Here is a 21,282-nt window from a genome sequence, read left to right on the forward strand (position 1 = left end):
AGGGCTGAGCCAGAACCTGTGGGTGGGGGTACTTGTGGATGGGATCATGTTGGGGTGCCTCAGGAGCCTACACTGAGGAATCCCAGCCTCTCGAGGCAGGCCAAGGATGCTGGAATAAGAGGGAGATGGGGGCTGGGGAGAGGCCAGTGCAGATGGGTGCTTAGCAGTCCCTTGTTTCGGCCAGGCACGGGCAGCAATGCCTGCTACATGGAAGAGATGCGCCACATTGACATGGTGGAGGGCGACGAGGGGCGGATGTGTATCAACATGGAATGGGGGGCCTTTGGGGACGACGGCGCACTTGATGACTTCCGCACTGAGTTTGATCAGGAGATCGACATGGGCTCCCTGAACCCCGGGAAGCAACTGTGAGCAGCAACCTGTGGGCGGTGGGCTCGTCGGGGTGGGCTCAGGAACCAAGCAGGGGGCTGACCAGGGCGGGGGCGGGTGTGGCTATCACTATTGCTTTATAGTTTTATGTCCCCAAAAGGTTGCGAAGGCACCCCCTGGTGCCTTGAGTGGCGTTCCTCACATGTGTCGTCACTATAAATTGTGGAGAGGGCTCTATAATCCAGTAAACAAGTGGGCAAACCAGATTATAGGTAATAATTTGGTTCTGTCCTTCAGAGCCATCATTTTAGAATGTCATTTCCTGAGTGTTGGCCCTGCTCTCTCCTCCACCCTCAATGTGTCTCTAGAAATAGTTTGTGAGAGACAGAAGAGAAGTCATCTTGGGATGGCCCAGCTTAGGGTCCCGGAAAGCTGTCTCCCTAGCTGCTGCCCCTACCCCTGCGTAGGACTGGGCTATGACACTTGGCCTCCTGCACACGGGCTGAGGCTCTGACTCTAGAAGAGCCGCCTGTGAGCTGAGCTGGACCCAGCTGTAGGCAGACCCAAGGCCTCTGGAAAAGCTGGTTTAGAAGCCTCCTTGGCTGCTTCCCTGGACCTGTGGCCCAGCCAGGGTTCCTGGGCGGACTGGACCAGGAGGGCCTCCAGTGTTTTGCACCTTGAATGTTATACTCTCCAGCCTGGCTAGACTTGACTTGAGGTACTTTTGATGGTTACAAAACATTATTTCGCTGTCATTATTACACACCAACGTTGGCCCAATGTCCCTATCAAAGATCTTGAAACAGGGATTGCTGTAAGCTCCGAATTACAAAATGTTTTTGAGCAATTCAGGCCCCTTCTGGTCTTCTCGTTGCTATGACTATTGCAGGAAAGCTTCTGGCATTGATCTCTGCTCGGAGAGAGGAAAACCCAACTCTGTAAGCCAGCTCAGCAATGGGCTGTCTTTCTTTACAGGGAGAGAGTCCTTGCTTCTTCTAGGCATGGTTTATTTAAGTCAACAGCTTCTCCCACACGCCGAAGCACAAGTCCCTTACTTGTAACTTTCAGAGAACACACTGGCTGTGTCTGCCATGGCTAGTGAAAATTTATGGGCTGAAAAGTCATTCACTCAATGTCTGCTTCCAAGAAGGAGGCACACCCAAGCCATTGAGAGGAGTCGTAGGCCCTTCGAAGTGTCTGCAGGCAGAATTGCCAGCCCAGCCTTGGCAACACACCGCTGGCTCAGCCTGAGGCAGATCAAGGGCTGAGAGGACATAGACTGTGACATGTCAGCCGTGGTAGCCCTGGAGTCACTGTTGGACTCCAGGAGAAACCTTTACCCGCCTCTTGATGTATTTCTAGATAAATGTTTTCCTAAATGGTGACTGAAACAAAGTTTTGGTTAAGAAACTGGGGAATAGAAGCTTTTGTAACCACCCGCACTTCCAAGCCCCATGGGACCCGTCCCCTGGCTGTTCTGGAGAAGGTGGAGAGGAGAGGCAGACACACAAGTTGCTTACTGGGTAAAGTCCGGTGACCCCCCGCACCACCTGCCTGTGCTGGTGCTTGGACATTTTACGTGCACCCTCTGCTCAAGCAAGTTGGCCAGCTCTACCCTGAGCTCCAGTCCTGACATACCTGGCCTTAGGTCTTGAGCGAGTCTCTTCTGGAGGGCCTGGCTTCCTCTCTCGTAGATTGTACCAGCCGACATCGTAATCCCTTCACCCCATCCCCCTGGGTTTCTTTGCTGAAGCCCAGCTTAGTAGTGTCCACTGGCCCTGGGGGAGCCTCCTTTCTAGGCCCCATATCCTTAGGTACCAAGAAAGGGCCCTCTTGGCCACAAAGAATGGTGAAGATTCAGTTTCTTGGGTCACACCCTTTGAGCCAAAAAGACTGGCTTCTAAAGAAAACAGCATCACCTAGTGTTGAAAAAATAAATTAACTGATAGCTCTCAGCCTGGGGACAGCCTTTCTAGAACATGCCTTTCTCTTGTCACCTGCCTGCTCAGAAACTGTCAACGTGTCCCACTCCCAGATTCCCAGGACCATCTGATATTCAGAACTTCTTCTCGTCTGTCCCAGGCTGCCCTTCTAATCTTGCCCATCACCCCACCCCTGGGTCTTTTGCACCTGCTTTTCTAGAAATCCACAAATGACCTTGCAAAGGGAGGCCAGTGTGAGATGTTGCTGGGCCCATGCTGCTAATTGGACCATATTGGCCCTTTTCTCTTGGATATAAATATTGAGGCTCCCCGCAATGCCACCCAAGTTAGCACTGCGCTGTGCCCCAGCTTCCCTTGCGTGCCTTTTGCCTTCATGGGGAAGTTGGGAGTTCACTGACAGCAAGGACTATTCCTTATTGTTTGGTCTGTATCCCTGCAGATTTGAGAAGATGATCAGTGGGATGTACATGGGGGAACTGGTGAGGCTTATCCTGGTAAAGATGGCCAAGGAAGAGCTGCTTTTCGGGGGGAAGCTCAGCCCAGGGCTTCTTGCCACTGGCCAGTTTGAGACCAAAGACGTTTCAGATATTGAAGGGTAAGCTTCCGGGTCCCTCTCTGTTCACTGGATCTCTGGAAGGGGGGATGGGCTGTTGGGGAATGAGGAACAAGAACTGGCCCTTGACCCTTCAGATTTGGATAGCAAGAGGGTCTTGTGCAACATGGGCCATGGCAGGCCTCTGGCTTGACTTAAACCTTTCAGATAGTCTCTACCCTTCTCTGCTACCCAAGTGGCTTCTGATGTTGCATGGGTGGGGCTTGGCTTGATGCCAGAGGCTCCCAGCGGGTTCCTTGATGACACATCTACTTTCTTCTGAAGCTCTGACATTTCTTTCTCTGTTGGTGATTCTCCAAAAGGGCTCTGTCCTGACCCCTTCTCTAACAGAAGAATAGGTCTTCAGATGGCCCTGAGATCTACCCATTTAGTTCCAGTAGGTAGAGCAGAGGCCTGCATTTCACAGAGTGGCACGGGTGGGAGTAAGGATAGCCTTGAACCCTGTTTCTCAGTTAACAGTATCCAAAGAGTTGGGCCTGGTTTCCTGTTCTTGAGAGTTCCACTTGTCTCTTGAGGAGGCCTCCTTGTTTCAGGGACCAGATGGTGGAGAGGAGGGGACTTTGGTGCTAAAGAGAGTAGTGAAACTGTTCCAGCGACCTCAAGTGGAAACTATTGAGGGAATTGGGCCTGCTTATTAAACCCCGATGGAATGGAACAGTGCATACTTGTGAGGCATTTAGCTCCCCTGAGAAGACTGCGGAGTTCACGGCAGCAGACACTAGCACAGTCTATAGCGTAGGTTAAAGCAGTGCCTGCTCTGTAGGGAGAGGCGGTGAGCTGACTGCTTCATAGTGAGAGAACGGGATGGGATCCCCAGTGGCGTGACTGGTAGCAGGGACAGTGTTGGGTCTATCCCTAGACGACCAAACATAGCTCGTTCTTCATGTCTTTCTCTCTCTTTCTTCCTCTCTCTTTCTCAACACACACACACACACACATACACACACACACAGAGCTTGGTGTGTGAAGCCATAAGAATAGCGCCTTGTCCTTACATAGTATATACATAAAAAATACTGCTTTTCCCATTGGGAAAAAGAAGCTCCTGAGCACTGTGTGTGTGTGTGTCTATGTGTCTGGGAGAAGAGCCTCCTGTTGGTTCTGTTGTGTTTTCCCCTTGTTCTGCCTCCCCATCGATGGGCAGAGCCACGAACGGGATGTCTGTCCTCTCCAGGCGGTGGTGTTTGCTGGAGCTGAGCAGTTTCCTTGTCAGCTCACAGACCCCCTCCCGCTGGCCCCAGTGGGTTGGACTTGAGCCCATGCACTGTCCTTTTCTTTCCCAGGGAGAAGGATGGCACCCGGAAGGCCCGTGAGGTGCTGGTGCGGCTGGGCCTAGACCCGACACAGGAGGACTGTGTGGCCACTCACCGGATCTGCCAGATCGTGTCCACGCGCTCGGCCAGCCTGTGTGCGGCGACCCTGGCGGCCGTGCTGCGGCGCATCAAGGAGAACAAGGGCGAGGAGCGGCTGCGCTCTACCATTGGGGTGGATGGCTCCGTCTACAAGAAGCACCCACAGTGAGTCAGCGTGCCCTGGCCCCAGAGCACACCGGGACCCCAGCAAGCCTGCGAGAGACCCTAGTGACGCCGTGGCCAGGTCCATTTGGCCTTTTGGGGCCGTGGAGATGGGCCATGGCACTGAGGGGCTTTGCAGAATAAGCTCCCAGCTGGGTGTGTGGGGTTGCGAGGGTAGTTTCCTGGGCAGGGGTGATTTCTGAGGGCTCCCGATGACTGGCGCTCTAGCCAGGGCTCTCCTGGCCATGAGGCTCTGTCTGCCACCCTCTTGCTGAGGAGTTCAGGTTTCTCTTACTTGTTTCCTTACTTGTTTGACTCCTCATGTTTCTGGGTGGTCAGTTCAGGTGCTGTGTTCTTTGCCAGAGGGCACCCTGGCTAAGCCTTTCTGGCTGACCTGGGTATTGATTTGATCTCTCTTTTGTGCCCACTTACTATCTCTTTTTCACCGGATATGAGCACCAGTTCGTGTGCCTGCATTATCTGAATCGGTTGATGCCAAAGGTCTCACCTGGTCTTCTAGTCCAGGGCTTCAGAGACTTGAATGTGCATGTGAATCACCTGGGGCTCTTGTCAAGAGGCAGATTCTGATTCAGGAGTGTCCAGCCTGGGACCCTATATCTGGGCCTGTAGGGGGTGCTGCTGCCCACAGACCACACTGGGAATGTGAAGCCCCGGAGACCGTGGCTCAGCACAGCCATGACCTGAGAATTTCTTGCTGGACACACTTGTCTTGAGCTGTTCAGACACCTTGGGGATTGTCGGCAGAAACTGCCCGAAGAGACCAAAGTTTCTTTTCTCCTTTTTCTATTTTGGGGTTCTCCCAGGCAGCATCTAATGAAAGGAGCACTAGAGCATGAATTGTAGCTGGTCTCAGAATCCCCTGATTCGGAGGCTGATGTGTTGGGTGGAGGGGCCGTGGTGTGTGGGATGGGAGGTCTTCGTGTGACTGTGTGCACTGGGCTGTTCCCCTTCCCTCAGCCACAGTGGCCCCATATGGTTAATCTGAGCTTGAGCGGTGTTGAGTGCGAACTTGGGCAAGTGGGGAGAGGATATTCAGGGCCACCTCTGCTTCTGCGGGTGCCTCCCGGCCTTGGGGCTGAGGCGGTGAGCCCTTTGTACCCTTGACCCTCACCGCGGACCTCCCTCCTCCCCCATCTCTTCCCCTCAGCTTCGCCAAGCGTCTTCACAAGGCAGTGCGGCGCCTTGTGCCAGACTGCGATGTCCGCTTCCTGCGTTCGGAGGATGGCAGCGGCAAGGGGGCAGCCATGGTGACGGCGGTGGCCTACCGGCTGGCTGACCAGCACCGAGCCCGCCAGAAAACGCTGGAGGCTCTGAAGCTGAGCCGTGAGCAGCTGCTGGAGGTCAAGAGGAGGATGAACGTGGAAATGCAGCGCGGTCTGAGCAAGGAGACGCATGCCCTTGCTCCCGTCAAGATGCTGCCCACGTACGTGTGTGCCACGCCTGACGGCACAGGTAGGTTGCGGGGCTGCCACCCAGCCCACTGCGGTGGCCTTCATCCTGATTGGTGTTGATGCCCCGGGAGGGCTCCCTTCGCCGTAGCACTGGGTATTGGGACCAGAATATGTTTCTTTAGCTGCAGTACTAGAAAATTCCAGTGTTCGAGAACTTCAGCCCAGGCGTTCCTCTGCTACAAACTGAAAAATAATGAATAATGATAAACACTTACTGAATGCCTACGGAGGGTCAAACGCTTCTGTGAGCATTTTACACACATAAGTAATTTATTTCATCTTTAACTGTTAGCAGATTTCGTAATTAATTTTTGTTAACAAACTAATGACGTTTGTCATAAAACTGAGGTACAGAGAAATGAAGAAACCTGCCCACGTTCCCACGGCTGGAAAACAGCAGAGCTGGGATTTGAACCCAGGAATTTTGGTTCCAGGGCCAGTTGGCCCATGAGCTCAATCGGGTCCACTGCCAATTTTTTTTGTTTGTTTGTTTGTTTTGTTTTTAAATAAAGTTTGACCAATATACAGCGTGCTGGTTTGTTCACATACTGTTACGGCCGCTCTGCGCTACTGTGACAATGTGTGGTTACAGCAGGGACTGTGCCTCACGAGACCTAAAAGGTTTACAGCCCAACACTTCACAGGAGAATACTGCTCACCCATGGTCTGGGTCTGCACATTAAGAAATGGTGGTCTTTTCCCAGTGCCGCGAGAGCTAACATTGAGCAGGCCAGCGTCACACAGCTGGTGCAGGTGACAGGCAGAGACCAGGCCACGGTGACTGCTCTACCCTCTCCTGACCCCGTGGGCTTCAGGGAGTGACTCAGCCTAGCTCAGCCAGGTCTCCCTCCTCCGTTCGAGGGAAAGGCAGTGTCTCCTCCTCAGGGCTGCCTCAGGGTTGCCGGAGGAGTGTGCGTGAGGCACGCAGCTCGTTAACTATGATTGCCCAACAGAGGAGGGTTTTCTTGTGTGAAAAGATTTCCTATTTCATTTGAAGAGTTGACCTCTGCTGTTTCTTCTCTATTCTAGAAGCTAAGAGAAGGTGGCCTTTGATTTAGCATGAATGACACACTTAGATTTTTTTTTTCAAGATTATTAGAGAGAGAGAAAGCATGTGCATGAGGGAGAACACAAACAGGGAGGAGGGGCTGAGAGAGAGGGAGAAGCAGACTCTGCTGAGCAGGGAGCTTGATGCGGGGCTTGATCTCAGGACCCTGGGATCATGACCTGAGCCGAAGGCAGACACTTAACCAACTGAGCCACCCAGGTGCCCCTAGATATTTTTGAGTGTACTGTATCACAGATCATAATCTCCAGTGTCCTGTGGAACTCACTGTGACTTCTGGGGCCACCTGTGACCTCATCTGAGGACCACTATGGAGGCAGCAGGATCTCATCCCAGGGATCTTATTTTCTTTCCTGTTCGGTGGAACACACAGTCCATCCCCCCTGAGTGGGTTGGGGCTGACAGGAGAGGTCTGTGTTAGGGGAAAGGGCTTTAGACCATCCCTCTCTGTGGTGCTGACATGCTGACGCTCCAGCCCGTCACCCTCCTGGGTTTGTTTATTTTTCAGAGAAAGGTGACTTCCTGGCTTTGGACCTTGGGGGCACCAATTTCCGGGTCCTGCTGGTGCGCGTGAGGAATGGAAAGCGGCGCGGCGTGGAGATGCACAACAAGATCTACTCTATCCCGCAGGAGGTCATGCACGGCACAGGGGACGAGGTGAGACCAGGCGTGTGTCACCTCTGGGAGGGGACCCCAGTGGATACCCCTTCTCGCCCGGGAGGACGGTGCTTCCTCTCAGCCATGGTCCCAGGGAAGGCCAGGGGCCTGGGGCTCTGGCCTGGTCTCCCCCCCCAGGTTTGTGCCTGAGCGTGAGTTTGTCCCCATTGGAGCCCCCGGGCTCGTGGCCAGGCACTATGGGGGGGCCAGCCTACCCTGGCTGAGGCCCCTCCCTCACTGCCTCACTTTTCCCTGCAGCTCTTTGACCACATTGTCCAGTGCATCGCCGACTTCCTGGAATACATGGGCATGAAGGGCGTGTCCTTGCCTCTGGGTTTTACCTTCTCCTTCCCCTGCCAGCAGAACAGCCTGGATGAGGTAACAGAGTCTCCCAGGGCACTGGCCTCTGGGCTTTATTGACCCTACTCCAGCCTGGGTTTGGAACTGGGGAGAAGGTTGAGTTGAGAGGAGGCAAAGAAGGGCACGAGTCAGCAGTCATGGTGACCGGCCTCGTGATGGGCTTGGAGATTACTTAGGGCACAATCTTCGGGGAAATGAAGATGGTGCTTACCAAAATACGAAGGACAAATGTTTTTACAGCATTTGACGCCAGGCATGGTGCTAGGCTTCCTATGTGTGTCACCTCATTTAACCCTCATGGCAACCATAGAAGGTAGGTAGGTGTTTGCATGCCCATCTTGCAGGAAAGAAAACAGTCTACAGAGATGCCAGGTGTCTTGCCCCAGATCAGAAGGCTTGGGAGTGGCCAAGCCAGGATTTCAGTTCTGGTTCCTGATCCCCGAGTCTGTGTTCTCAGGGAAGCTCACCAGCTCCTGCAGGATATTTTCATTCACCTCCTGGCGTTCAGATGCCCCGGTGTTTCTCTTGTCGTAGCTTTGCTTTTCATGCCTTTTCTGCCAGCCTTGCGTGAGTGAAGCAGGCAGGCTGAGAGCTGTGTGCTCTGCCGTTCTGGTCACGGTCTGTTGAGAACAGAGGGGAGCTGAGTACTGTGCTTGGGCTTGTTCTGGGCGGACAGTAGGCGTACGAGATGTTAGGATACTGTTGTCTAAGCAGTTGTTCCCCGTCTCGATTGGAGCGTGCATACGTGTTTATACATGGACAGAGTGGCCAGGGTCCACAAGGCCTGGTCCCTGCTTTAGGGGCTGAGGCACGAACTGTGCTGATGGCAAGTAAGCAAGGGTGGGAAGGCATGAGCTGCTGGTGGGAACAGGGCAGCAACGGGGCGCCAGAGTTCCGAGGACACGCAGTGTGATGTTAATCTGAGCACATACCCGGTGAGCATGGAGATTTGGATCGTCTTCCAAGTCCAAAGAAGGAGTGGATGGGGAAGAAGGGCAGGTAGGCCTGGCCATGTGCAGGAGAGGACGGAGGTGGGAAGTGTCCCAGGTACAGGGAGCTTGGTCCGGCGGGGAAGGAAGGCCAGCATTTGGTGTAGGGTTCCAGAATAGGGCCTCCATGTTGCTCAGCTGAGTTTTGTAAGTGCTTCCTCCTCTTCCCCTCAGCTGAATTCATCGTGTGCCCCAGTCTGCTGAAGGCTTTGGGGGTGTCCGACAATGAAAAACTTTGCCTAATGTAGTATTTCCCAACACCTGTGTCATCATGTGTCTGCTGTCCCTAGGGCAGTGTTGGTTTTCACTTTTTGTTCTTTACTGGTTTTATTGAGCTGGTAACATCCATGCCATAGAGGTTTAAGGAGTCCAGCACCACAAAAAGTTTAGTTAGCATCTGCCATCCCCTATAGAGACAAAACAAGAAAAAAAAAGAATGAAAAAGTGGGCCTTTTTTTTTTCTTGTAAGAAGTTTAAGGATCTTCTCTTTCACAGTTTTCAAATATATTGTATAGGAATGTCTCTGTTTGCCTCAGTTTACCAAAGGGAACATAGAGATACATACTTACGTGATACTTAGTGAAACATTGCTTATTATAATGAAAACATTAGGAACAAACCCAGTTGTTCGACACTTGGGAAATAGTTAACAAATTCCGAGCCATCCACTGTCTCGTATCAATAACTAGTTTTTTTTGTTGTTGTTCCTTTTTTTTTTTTAAAGAAATTTCAATGATGGAGTGCCTGGGTGGTTCAGTGGGTTAAGCCTCTGCCTTCAGCTCAGGTCATGATCTAAGGGTCTTGGGATCGATTCCCGCATTGGGCTCTCTGCCCAGCAGGGAGCCTGCTTCCTCTTCTCTGCCTGCCTCTCTGCCTACTTGTGATCTCTCTCTGCCAAATAAATAAATAAAATCTTAAAAAAAAAATTTTTTTTTCAATGATGGGGGAAAAAAACTGAATGGTAAGACCCAAATTTTTTAAGAAAAAGGTAGTCTCTACAATATAAAAACCCACAAAAACTGCAATTTATAAAACTTTTCCTACTGAAATATTTTTAAATAAACATGCCTTCCTTTTCATGCTAACATGTATGTATTTTGAAGTATTTATCAGGTGACCCAAGAACACCTTCACTGTTTTACCCGAATGATAAGATTCTGGGTCATTGTATCAGATTTCATTCCATATGTTCTAAGTTTCTGTAGGGGGCATGTATATACTTGAACTTTATAAAAATTAAGAGCAGATAAAGTGGGAGCTGGGTTCTCTCTGTCATTCCATCTGTCTGTAAGCTGGGTTCTGCTCTGCTAAGATACCCTGTTGAGTGGGAAATCAGCAGGTGCCACGGCCCAGAGACCTCATGCTGCCTTAACCACCTGGTGGCCTGGGGCGTGTCTCCCCGCAGCAGAGGCCTCTGCGTGTGTTACTATAAAGGACCACCTGACATAATGTCATTTGATCATTCTATAAACTTGAAAGTGCCAAATACAAAATTTCATTAGGGACACGGAGCTAATCTGTGGGCAAGACAGTCAGGTGGAGATGAGCACACCGTCACTAGGGTGTAGGTATGCAAAGCCAGACATGGCTGGGATGGACGTTAGCTTGTTTTCCAAAAGTCCTGGGATTGGAGCACAGTGTGACACAGCCAGGCTGACTTGTGGTTCCAAACTCGCCTGGGCTGTAAAATGCCAAGGTCGTGGTGAGGCCAGGCAAGGCTTGGAGAAACCCAGATGTGGGTGGATAGTGAGCCTCCAGCCCGCTTATGGATTTTGGCCTTGCAGGAAGGGCCCCAGGAACCCTGAGTGCCTGTTTCCCGATGGGCTCCAGCAGTGGAGAGGGACCAGGGGACGATAACACGAATCAGTTCTCCCACATGGAAAACCGCCACGTATCCATCTGTTCCCCAGAGGGCCCTGCGACACAGCGGACGGCCACATTAGAGACGAGTGACTTCCCGTGGTCTGTGAGGAGAGGAGAGCACGTCCCTCCCTGGGGTGGTGTGAAGCCTGGCTGTCACTCACCTAGGGTCAGGGCACTCATTCATGCCCGGGGAGTTTGACAATTAAGAGACATACTTTGACTTCTGATGTAAATACAGGACAATGACAGAGCAAACTGCTTTTCCAGTGAAAGAAACGGGTACAGAGCTTGGCTCCATGGCTGGGGCAGTGGTGTTGTGCTTGGGGGCCCATGGAATTGGGGTGCCTGGGCCTTACCGTTGGTTTCGGGCCTTGGGCAGCTTACCCCAGAGCTATAGTTGCCTAGAAAAGGGGCCTCATGATGACATTTCACCACTTTGCTGTGAGGAGTAAATGATGGAATACGTGCCTGGCAGGTGCGCCGTTGCGTGGCGTGTGGGAGAGACCGTTGGTCACTGAAGGGGGGACCGTACTACTTGGTGGTGAGGTTGGGAACCGGGGACACAATCAGGCTGCGGGGAAGGCACACATATCCTCTGATACCCTCCTCTATGGATGGTCCTGTGTGATTTTCTTTTTTTTTTTTTAGAGCATCCTCCTCAAGTGGACTAAAGGCTTCAAGGCATCGGGCTGCGAGGGTGAGGACGTGGTCACGCTGCTGAAGGAGGCCATCCACCGGCGAGAGGTGGGACAGGCGCGGGACGAGGCCCAGAATGACCTTGTTCAGAAAGTGGGGAGACGCTGGGAGCAGGCGTGTGGGTGAGGGGGAGAATGAACGTGATCCTTCAGTGATGATTGAGTGTCCCCTGTGTGTCAGGCCTTGCTCTTGGCACTGGGGACTCAGGAATGACCACAACAAACTGTTGAGCTATAAACAAACCCATGAGCTAATGTCAGGTGCTGTCGCACCGGGACAAGAAAGGAAGTCGGGTGAGGACAGGGTGAGTGGTCTGGAGAAGGGCCTTCTTAATAGCACAACCAGGGAACCTCCCTGAGGAGGTGACACTTGAGCCCCTAGGGGCATGAATGAAAAGAGAGAACGAGCCATGCTGTATAAAGTACACTTCATATACACACAAATTTCCCTTGCAAGCGTCTGAAGGAAAATGTTGGGGTTCGTTTGCCCCCTCAGGAGTTTGACCTGGATGTGGTTGCTGTGGTGAATGACACGGTTGGGACGATGATGACCTGTGGCTATGAAGACCCTCACTGCGAAGTCGGCCTCATCGTAGGTAAGGACCTGGCTCGGGACCCACAGGCTCGCGTGGAGGGAGGACGGTGCCGGGTGAGGCGCCGACGTGTTTGTGATCGGCAGGCACGGGCAGCAACGCCTGCTACATGGAGGAGATGCGGAACGTGGAGCTGGTGGAGGGGGAAGAGGGCCGCATGTGTGTCAACATGGAGTGGGGGGCCTTCGGGGACAACGGATGCCTCGACGACTTCCGCACGGAATTCGATGTGGCCGTGGATGAGCTCTCCCTCAACCCCGGCAGACAGAGGTGGGTGCCCCAGTGCGTGTGGGTCCTGGTACATGTCTGTGAGGGGCTGGGAGTAAGCACTGGAAGGTAGTGAGCCCAGAAGATGGGAACGATCCCAGGGAACCCCACGGGCCTCAGGCAGGCGCTGTGGCCGGTGTTGCCAAAGGCCATGGGTCAGTGTGTGCAGACAGCAGCTGTCCTGCCCAAGCCAGTCAAGCAACACGTCCTTTCCCGCCCAAGGGATTCAGCATGCCTTCTCCTTGCTGATGCCCAGGGTGGCTCCCTCTCTCCTCCGTAACCTCCGTGAATGTTACCGGCATTGCAGGTTCGAGAAAATGATCAGCGGAATGTACCTGGGTGAGATTGTCCGAAACATCCTCATCGACTTCACCAAGCGTGGGCTCCTCTTCCGTGGCCGCATCTCAGAACGACTCAAGACAAGAGGGATCTTTGAGACCAAGTTCCTGTCTCAGATTGAGAGGTGAGAATTAGGGCCCAGGGTTGGGTGGGACCTCTGTCCTCCCTTTCCTGGGACAGCAAGCCGCAGGGTTTCCAGACCCCAAGTAAGACCAGGGGTATGGCTTCTATTACAGGTCAGTTTGGTTGCAGAGACAGTCCTACTGTACTGTTTATTGAGTAACGCATGGATAGTTGGCATTTTAAGCATGAGAAATCCTGCTGAGTTGCCAGGAGTCCTTGCAAAGTAATATTGTTGGGTTTTAGGCCAACTCTCAAAGGTGGGAAGATAACCTGTGCACCGGCAATAAATTGGGAACGCACAGAGGATGTGGCCTGTTCAAGCGTTCATGCCTGGCAGGAGGGCGCTTCTGACCACGGCCGCGGTGATGGGAGAAGCAGGGCCGAGTGAGGGCTGGCGTACCCGGCAGTCAGAAATCCGGCTGTGCAGTGGCTTTTTAGAACATAGGCTCTCTCCTCACGGCCAGTAATGGCAGCAAGGTCCACTGCAAATTAGAACAGAGCCTTTCGGAGCCCTTCACAAATGACTGCTGTGCATCACTCTCTGGTGCGTGGGAAAGCAGGAGGCAGGCGGGCGGCCGGGTTGGGGGCCATAGCGCTTCTGCACCAGTGAAGAGAAGGCATATGTTCACGTCTGCGTGTCCGTTTGCGTGCAGGGGGCCGATTCCTAAGACAGTTCCCTTGATAGAATAACAAGTATATTCTTACAATTCGATTCATGTCTTGTTTCATGAAGAGTGTGTGCAAGTTGCCATCAGACCCCCCCTGGGAGGGGGAGTAGAGCTGGAGCGAGGATCTGTGCTGGGAGGTAGGGGGTGCCTGTCCTCTTGACCCGGGAACAACGTGGAGGAGATGGGTAGGAAAGAGCTTTGCAGCTGAAAATACCAACTCCCGGCATCCACACTGCCTTTATTCTTGCCGAACAAGTGGAACACTAGACGGTGACTTTCCCTAGACTGTTCTCTTGAGTACCAGCTGTGGAGAGCAGGGCCATGCCTCACGTGGGCCAGGTGGAAATAGGAGCTGTGTCCTGGCATTGCTGTCACACCCAGGGGATCCAGTGGGATGAGCGTTGGTTTCTGGACCAACTTCAAGAACAGGAGGCACCTGGTGGGGGCCACTGCCAGGCCAGACCCCTGGCGTGTGGGCTGCCAGCCACTCATGTATGTGACTGACCGCTCGCTGTACCCCCTCCCTCACCCCACCCCCTGCAGTGACTGCCTGGCGCTGCTCCAGGTCCGTGCCATCCTGCATCACCTGGGGCTCGAGAGCACCTGTGACGACAGCATCATCGTCAAGGAGGTGTGCATCGTGGTGGCGCGGCGGGCAGCCCAGCTCTGTGGCGCAGGCATGGCCGCCGTGGTGGACAAGATACGAGAAAACCGGGGGCTGGACACCCTCAAAGTGACCGTGGGCGTGGACGGGACCCTGTACAAGCTGCATCCCCAGTGAGTACCTGACCTCACGCCACGTTCTCCCGTCCATCTCTCTCTCTCTGTCCAGCTCTTTCCTTACCGCCTCCCCGCCATTTTACAGCAAACCGCCTAGTGTTCAAGTGAGTGTTCATAGCATAGACGCTTGAGTTTAAAGGTTAATAACCAGAAGTAGGCCTGTGTTTGACCACCCAGCTTGTAGAACTCAGTATCGCACCCCTGGCTCCTGCTGGGGGAAGGTCCTCTGGTGACTCGGCCCCTAGCTGCCTTTCCCTGTGTGTCTGTGTTTGCACCGTACTGTTTGGTTTTCCTTAAATTTGAACCAGTTGGGAGGGGAATCCCCCTGGGCATCTCTCCTTTCGGGACTGGCTTCTCCGACACAGAATGTATAGTTTTGAGATGCGTCCACCTGGAAGTGTGGGATCGCAGTTTGTGAATTTTCCAGGCTGTGGAGCATACCTTTGAACGAGTATACTGTAGTTTTATTGTACTGTTAATGGATATTGGGTTATTTCTAGATTGTGTCCGTTACAAACAGTGCTCCTGAGAACATTCTGGGAAGGTATGCTGGAGTTGCAGAGTGGGGTATTTTCTGCAGTCTTGCATGGGGGCTGGCCGACTAGAGCCATGACACTTTTTGTAAATAAAGTTTTATTGGAATTCGGCCCTGCCCACTCACATATGTGTTGTCTCTGGCTGCTTTCACGCCACGATGACAGAGTAGTTACCCACAAGGCTGAAAGTATCTACTGTCTGGCTCTTGATAGAAAGTGTGTCGCTCGAACCTCCCCAGCCCCAGTGTGGAAGCACTGAATTCCCTTTTCTTTCTACACTTAACCCTGTCTCTCCATCTCCCTTTTCACTCATTTGCATATGTTTTGAGTAAATGATCCTGAATTCAGGAATTGCCCCAATCCCTTCCCCCTGGAAGCGTCCCTGCTCAAAATTAAAAGAATAGAGCTGTTATCCTGGTCTGGGCAGTAGGTGGGAAAGAGTGAGGACAGGGAGACTCCTCGATGGAAATGTTGCCTCAGAGAGAAGCTTGCCTTTCCAAGCCCATTCTCTTGTTGATCGGTGCCTTGTAAGTGGGAATCTTCGTCCCAGATGAGAGTGGGGAGGGGGACAGAAGTCAAGCTCCTGATGCTAGGTGTGTTCCATAGATGACGAGGCCATCGCCGTAACCACTATCCATTAGCTTTACAATAAAACTGCAGTATACTCATTCAAAGATACGCTCCACAGCCTGGAAAATTCACATACTGCAATCCCATACTTCCATGTGGATGCATCTCAAAACTTACAGGCTGTGGGGAGAAGCCAGTCCCAAAAGGAGAGAGGGCAGGAATTCTCCTTGCGACAGGTTCAAATCGAAAGAAAACCAAACAGTATGGTATCCTGCTGTGTTGGGGGACATGGTGACTGTCTCTCTCTCTGATCCCATACTGAAAGCTTGATGATCACCATAATGTGCCAACAGCAAGCTCCTGAGCCTGCTCCTTTCATCTTTAATGGCATTTTGGATTAGATGTGGGTCTGCGTGAGTCCATACTCCTGGAAAATCAAGTTATTACATACATGAGGCTTGGTCTTCCAGAGTTCGTGGACAGGCTGTGTACTTCCACAGGGCACACCTGTGGTGCCCATGACCCTTGACCCTGTCTTCCACTGAATTTTAAGAACACAACCCCAGAATCTCAGACAGTTGCCTCCCAGTGGCTCTCTGCTCCCACTTGGCCCACTGTGACATAGACGTGGGGCATGTTGCCAGCCGCTCGAAGCCATGGTTTTCTGATACACACAATAATAGCATTTAATACATGATAGCTATCATCCTTTTGCTCACCTCAGTAATTCCAGGATCACTTCCTAGGATCTCACCTTGGGGGACATAAATCAATCATGACTGAGGTGTTCTTTTTTCCCCCGTGTCTTCCTCCCCATGTTTGCAGCTTTGCCCAAGTGATGCACGAGACGGTAAAGGACCTGGCTCCGAAATGTGACGTGTCCTTCCTGGAGTCAGAGGACGGCAGCGGGAAGGGGGCAGCGCTCATCACTGCTGTGGCCTGCCGCATCCGCGATGCTGGCCAGCGGTAGAGTCGGAAGGGACTTCCTCTGGTTCCCCGTCTTCCCTGCTTTAAATTATAAAATGTCACCCCCTGTGTCATAGATGGGCCCCTGGGCATTTCCTTGGCAGAGAGGGGACTGGGTGTGGTCTCTCTGGATACTCACTGTTGAGTTTAGTGCCCAAGTCTTGGCCCTCCCGAGATCCGTATGTTTTAAAATAAGGACTTGTTTATACTTGTCACAACTGTTCCTACTGGTTCTTTGAAAACTCAAGACAGATTTTAACCTTTAGTCCTCCCCCTGGCCAAATTCCACATCCCTGCTTAATCCTGCAGGATGGGGACACTAATGAGAAGATACGGTGGCTTCCCCATGGACTCTGAGCACGGTATTTCTAGGTGAAGAGCAGTCCTCGCTCAGAGGCCGATAATGTTTCTCCTCTGAGATCTGGAGGGACCACCACTCACTTGAGCCTGATACTCCCACAGGCAGAAGGGGCAGGGGTGGGAGAAGACCAGCAATGGGGGAATCCATGGATAGCCACGTGGCACCCCCTCTTTAACCTCCTTTACGTGCCTGGTGAGTTCCAGGAGAGGCTCATCTCTGGAATTACAGCATCCTGAATCCGAAAAAGCAACACCAAGGCCACACGTGGGTTCCTGAGTCATCCATGAGCAATGGACCTTTGGGGGCAGGGGAGACTTTTTGTCTGTTTTTAAAAATATTTCCTGCAGAAATGGAAACAACTCTTACTTTCATTTTAATTTATGTTTGAAATTTATTTAGTTCATGAAGTACATCCGTTCCTTTACCTTGACACTGTATGTAATGATTGGTTGTATGTAATGTATTTATATGTCAGTGTGTGATGTACATAAACACAGAGTCTTTCCAGACTTGGCCTCTGTTGTAGACGAGCGTCACTAGAGGATGGAAGGTGAAGATACTGACAGGTTACTAGAAATACCTCATTCGCCTGCGGGAAGAGAAGGGAAGCCCCTTCAGGGTGAGTGGATGGCCAAGTAGCTCCTTCCCGGCTCCTTTTTAACCTGCAGACCGGAAACCATGGAAGGCAGGGCACAGCGAGGGAAGCTGGGTCTATGGATGGAAGAAACTGCAGCAACTGGCTGCTCTCTGTAGACCTTCCTGGGGCACCAGAACACGGGCTCTTAACCAAAGCAGACAGGAATCCTTTCAGACAGACTCGCTTAAGAATTGTTTATTCTTAGGGCAGTCAGTATTTTTAAGCTCTCTGAGAAGATAAAGGAAGCCACCAAGAGCATTTCTTAAAAAAATTCTGTCTCCCTGTTAATAGCAAACCAAAACCAAGCAATGAAACAATCAAACGCAGAAAACCTCAGGGACAACACCGTTAAAGGCGGATTTGTGCCCTCCTGGCAAAACTGATGTGTTTTGTAAATGTTTTTCTAAGAAGCGTTGTCCGAGGGCTTCTGGAGGCTGAGCTGTTTTTGTACACAGTATTTATTTCCAACTGTTGATGGGGGTGAGGGGAGTGGGGTGGCCTGAGATCTTCCACGCTCTACCTTTCAGGGATGCAGTTAATTCTGAACCCGAAGGCCACTTCCTCCCTAAAATATGCACACCCTCACACTGCAACTACATGGTAAAGAGGGAATAGCCCTAGAACACTACTGAGTAGGAGTCAAGGATCACAACAAGGAAGCAAAAACAGGGCTGAGTAGCACCCGACTTTGCACATTTATCATACTTGTACTAAGAACGTCTAGATCCAAGTATCACTAAAGAACGCCCAAGAAGTAGAGATGAATTTTAACTTTTAAACTTGAAAATTAGGCTCTGTCTGTGAAATTGCACCTTTTTTTTTTTTAAGGTAGAGCTGTGTGTGTGTGCGTGTGGCTATTCAAAATATGTTGTTGGTTTCCAAAATGGGAAATGCATTTTGAACGTCTGTGTTCCCACAGTTAGGTGACTGTTCCTTGCTGATGCTGCTTTGCCTGGTGTAAACACAGTCTCAGTCTTCAGCTGGGATGTGTTGAATCTCAAATCTTTGAGCACTCAGTCTAGTAAACGTGTTGTCATGTATAGTAAAGAGCTAGTTGAATTAACTATGTGATGTTAACTATTAATAAATTTTAACATTTTTCAAAATACCCAGCGTGTGGTTCATGAGGATTTTTTTTTTTTTTTTTAAGAGTGTGGGCCCATTACTGCCTGGTCTGAACGATGGATGACTGTCTCGATAATGGTAATAGGCTTGCTTGATAGGCATGTGGCAGAGACTTGTCCTGACCCCAGATACTTCTCTTCCCAGAAACTCCGTTCCAGTGGAACTGGAGGATAGATGACCTTTCCTAGGCCATTTTTGAGCCCCTAGCTTTCAAGCATCAGGAAGAAGGGTGGCAGGCACAGGAGACTACCACTGAAGGAGTCTGGCTGAGCCGTTAGCAGAGGCCTCCAGGGCTCTGGCTGGTCTCTGTAGGTATGTGACTCAAATTCAGGATGTAAAGCCACTACTTAGAATATCTGAAGAGCATGTACCTCTGTCCTCTCCTTGCCTTTCCCCTCTCTCCAATAAACATAATACAAACCTGGGCAATCCCTTCCACATGAGACCCTACTGACCCCCACGGTCATGGTCCCATTTGACAATGAGATTATGGAAGTATCTCCTACGCTGGTGGGGTGCAAGCTGGTACAACCATTTAGATGGGGGAAAAAGAGGCAACGTGCACCAAAAGCATGTTTTGTGTAATTTTCTAGAAATTTGTACAGAGGAAACGGAGATCAAGAATCAGCTTTGAGGGTATTGACTATTACGTGCTTTATAATAACAAAAAAGGAGCACCCTATCCAGTGGGTCTGCCCATCCTGTGTTAGAGTCCAGTCAGGAAGACAATCCATGCCTGTTATTTCAGATTTTGCTGCAGGGGCTTGGTTATACAGGTGATGAAAGAGCTGAGAAGCCAGAGAGTAACACCAAAGAATTAGCCTTTCTATCCCAGTGGCTGGGCCAGAGGCCAAAAGCTGGGGAGAGGGTGGAACCACAGAACAGGGGAAAAGGGGGGTTAGAAACAGCCCTCCTGTCTAGTTTTCTGCAGTGTCTCTCTTGGCCAAACCTGGCAGGGAACCAGCTGGGAAGGGAGACTGAGCAGAGCAGAGGAGGTGAGCCCTGGCTGCGAGCAGTAAGTAACTTGCATGGACCCCTTAAAACCTTGACAATGTTCTAGAAGAACATTTAATTTGGGAGTGTTGACAGCATGCTGTTTCATGCTGAAAGTATGTTATACAACACATTATCCTGGTTTTGTTAAGAGATGATGTGGCCTGTGAGGATTATCATAGTTCCCTGAATGTCCCCTCTGCCTCGCTGGACAGCGGGCTCGAATGAGGCCTCCATCTGTGGTAATGGCCTCAGCACCCCCTCAGCTGACCCCCCCACCCCTCTGGGGTTCGGGCACCGCCATGGGAGACCCTCCGTGTTGCACCCCTGCGCTCACCGGTTCCCCTTCCTTGGGCTCTGCCCAGCTCCCGAAGCCGCCTCCTGAGTTGGGGGGTGGAGGGGGAGCCCCTCACCACTAGGAAAACCATTTCCTTCAGGCAATTGGATGGTCTGTACCCAAGTCCTTGGAGCTGGGAAATAGCTTTTCCAGCTTCCGTCAAGCCCATTGTGCCTTTTTTTCTGTTAACTTTGTTTTCTTTAGGCCCCAGGTGCAAGAGCTGAATTACTCACGCTCCTCAGTTCAGCGCATTTATTTTTTAATCTTTGCAAGGATCCTTCTTGCTTTTTTATCTTATTCTCCTTTATCCTCCTTTCTCTTTCCCCTTCTCCACTCAAGATCAGCAATCCAGTTACTGCATCGATGTGATGTGCAACTTATTTGTGTGTCTGAAGCGTATATTGCTTTGTGGGCATGCTTTTTAATTTACAAATGTTACTGGCTGAAAGTCTTTTTTTCCCTCAAGTTAAGCATCACGCTTTTAAAGACCCACAGCTGCAGCTGTAAGGCCCTCTAACCCATTCCTTCCCACTACAGCGCAACCTCCCATGTGCGCATGCGCCGTGTTCCCACCCACGCTCCCAGTGACGCACGGACGTTGTGGCTCGGCCCGCTCTGGCTGAACAAACATCCGTGCGGCAAGTGTCTTTGCACATGTCCCCTTAATCATCTTTGGATGATCTCTCAGGGCATGTATGCGGAACGGGAGAGCGGGATCACAGATCATTCATTTCCTTCATCTGATCCATTTCAGACTCTCCTGAAAGGCTGCCCCCAGACGCCAACGGTGAATTTCTGGCACCCCTGGGCATTATCCAGCTTCCTAATTTTTATTAATGTGCTGAGCATAAAGTGAGATTCCATGGTTGGCCCAATTTACATTTCTCTACAAGACGCGTGAGCATCTCTTTGGATGTTTCTTAGCTTTTAAGGTCTTCAGTTCACTGTCCGTCGACATTCTTTGCTGACTTTGTAAGCAGGGTTCTTTTTCCTTGCTGATTGACCAGAGTCCCTAGTTGGACGTAGGACTCAATCTCTTGTTGCCTTAGGTATGACTAGCTTCTCCTAGTCTGTTACTCGTGCCACGGGCATCCTTTCTTGACTAGGAGTCCTTTCTTTTGGTGTAAACAAATCCACTCACATGGCTTGACCTTTCTCATCCTTAGCCCACTGACATTGTCTTGTTACTGTTAGGTATAGTGTTACTTTTTTTTTTTTTTTATAGTGTTAACTTTTCACTTAAAAGGGATAATGTAAACCCTGTGCGTGTGCACCTTCCATATAATGGGTAAGGTCCAGTTTTGTTTGTTTTTTTTAATATTTATTTGACAGAGAGAAATCACGACTAGGCAGAGAGGCAGGCAGAGAGAGGAGGAAGCAGGCTCCCAGAGGAGCAGAGAGCCGGATGCGGGCCCGATCCCAGGACCCTGGGATCATGACCTGAGCCAAAGGCAGAGGCCCTAACCCACTGAGCCACCCAGGTGC

General features: G+C 51.3%; 1 protein-coding gene across 1 annotated transcript in view; it reads left to right on the forward strand.

Moving 5' to 3' along the window:
• The window catches only part of HK2 (hexokinase 2), a 59,865-nt gene extending 41,415 nt beyond the window's left edge, over nucleotides 1–18,450 (forward strand). Inside the window, exons 7-18 of the mRNA XM_044261493.1 lie at nucleotides 185–368; nucleotides 2,713–2,868; nucleotides 4,170–4,403; nucleotides 5,569–5,873; nucleotides 7,447–7,595; nucleotides 7,854–7,973; nucleotides 11,456–11,551; nucleotides 11,999–12,098; nucleotides 12,182–12,365; nucleotides 12,670–12,825; nucleotides 14,036–14,269; nucleotides 16,204–18,450. Of these exons, the coding sequence (XP_044117428.1) occupies nucleotides 185–368; nucleotides 2,713–2,868; nucleotides 4,170–4,403; nucleotides 5,569–5,873; nucleotides 7,447–7,595; nucleotides 7,854–7,973; nucleotides 11,456–11,551; nucleotides 11,999–12,098; nucleotides 12,182–12,365; nucleotides 12,670–12,825; nucleotides 14,036–14,269; nucleotides 16,204–16,348 (2,063 nt within the window). The 3' untranslated portion in view covers nucleotides 16,349–18,450. The remainder of the gene's footprint in view (nucleotides 1–184; nucleotides 369–2,712; nucleotides 2,869–4,169; nucleotides 4,404–5,568; nucleotides 5,874–7,446; nucleotides 7,596–7,853; nucleotides 7,974–11,455; nucleotides 11,552–11,998; nucleotides 12,099–12,181; nucleotides 12,366–12,669; nucleotides 12,826–14,035; nucleotides 14,270–16,203) is intronic.
• Nucleotides 18,451–21,282: the final 2,832 nt, after the last annotated feature.

This window comes from Neovison vison, chromosome 8 (genome assembly GCF_020171115.1).
Source record: "Neovison vison isolate M4711 chromosome 8, ASM_NN_V1, whole genome shotgun sequence".
Classification (NCBI taxonomy): Eukaryota; Metazoa; Chordata; class Mammalia; order Carnivora; family Mustelidae; genus Neogale; species Neogale vison.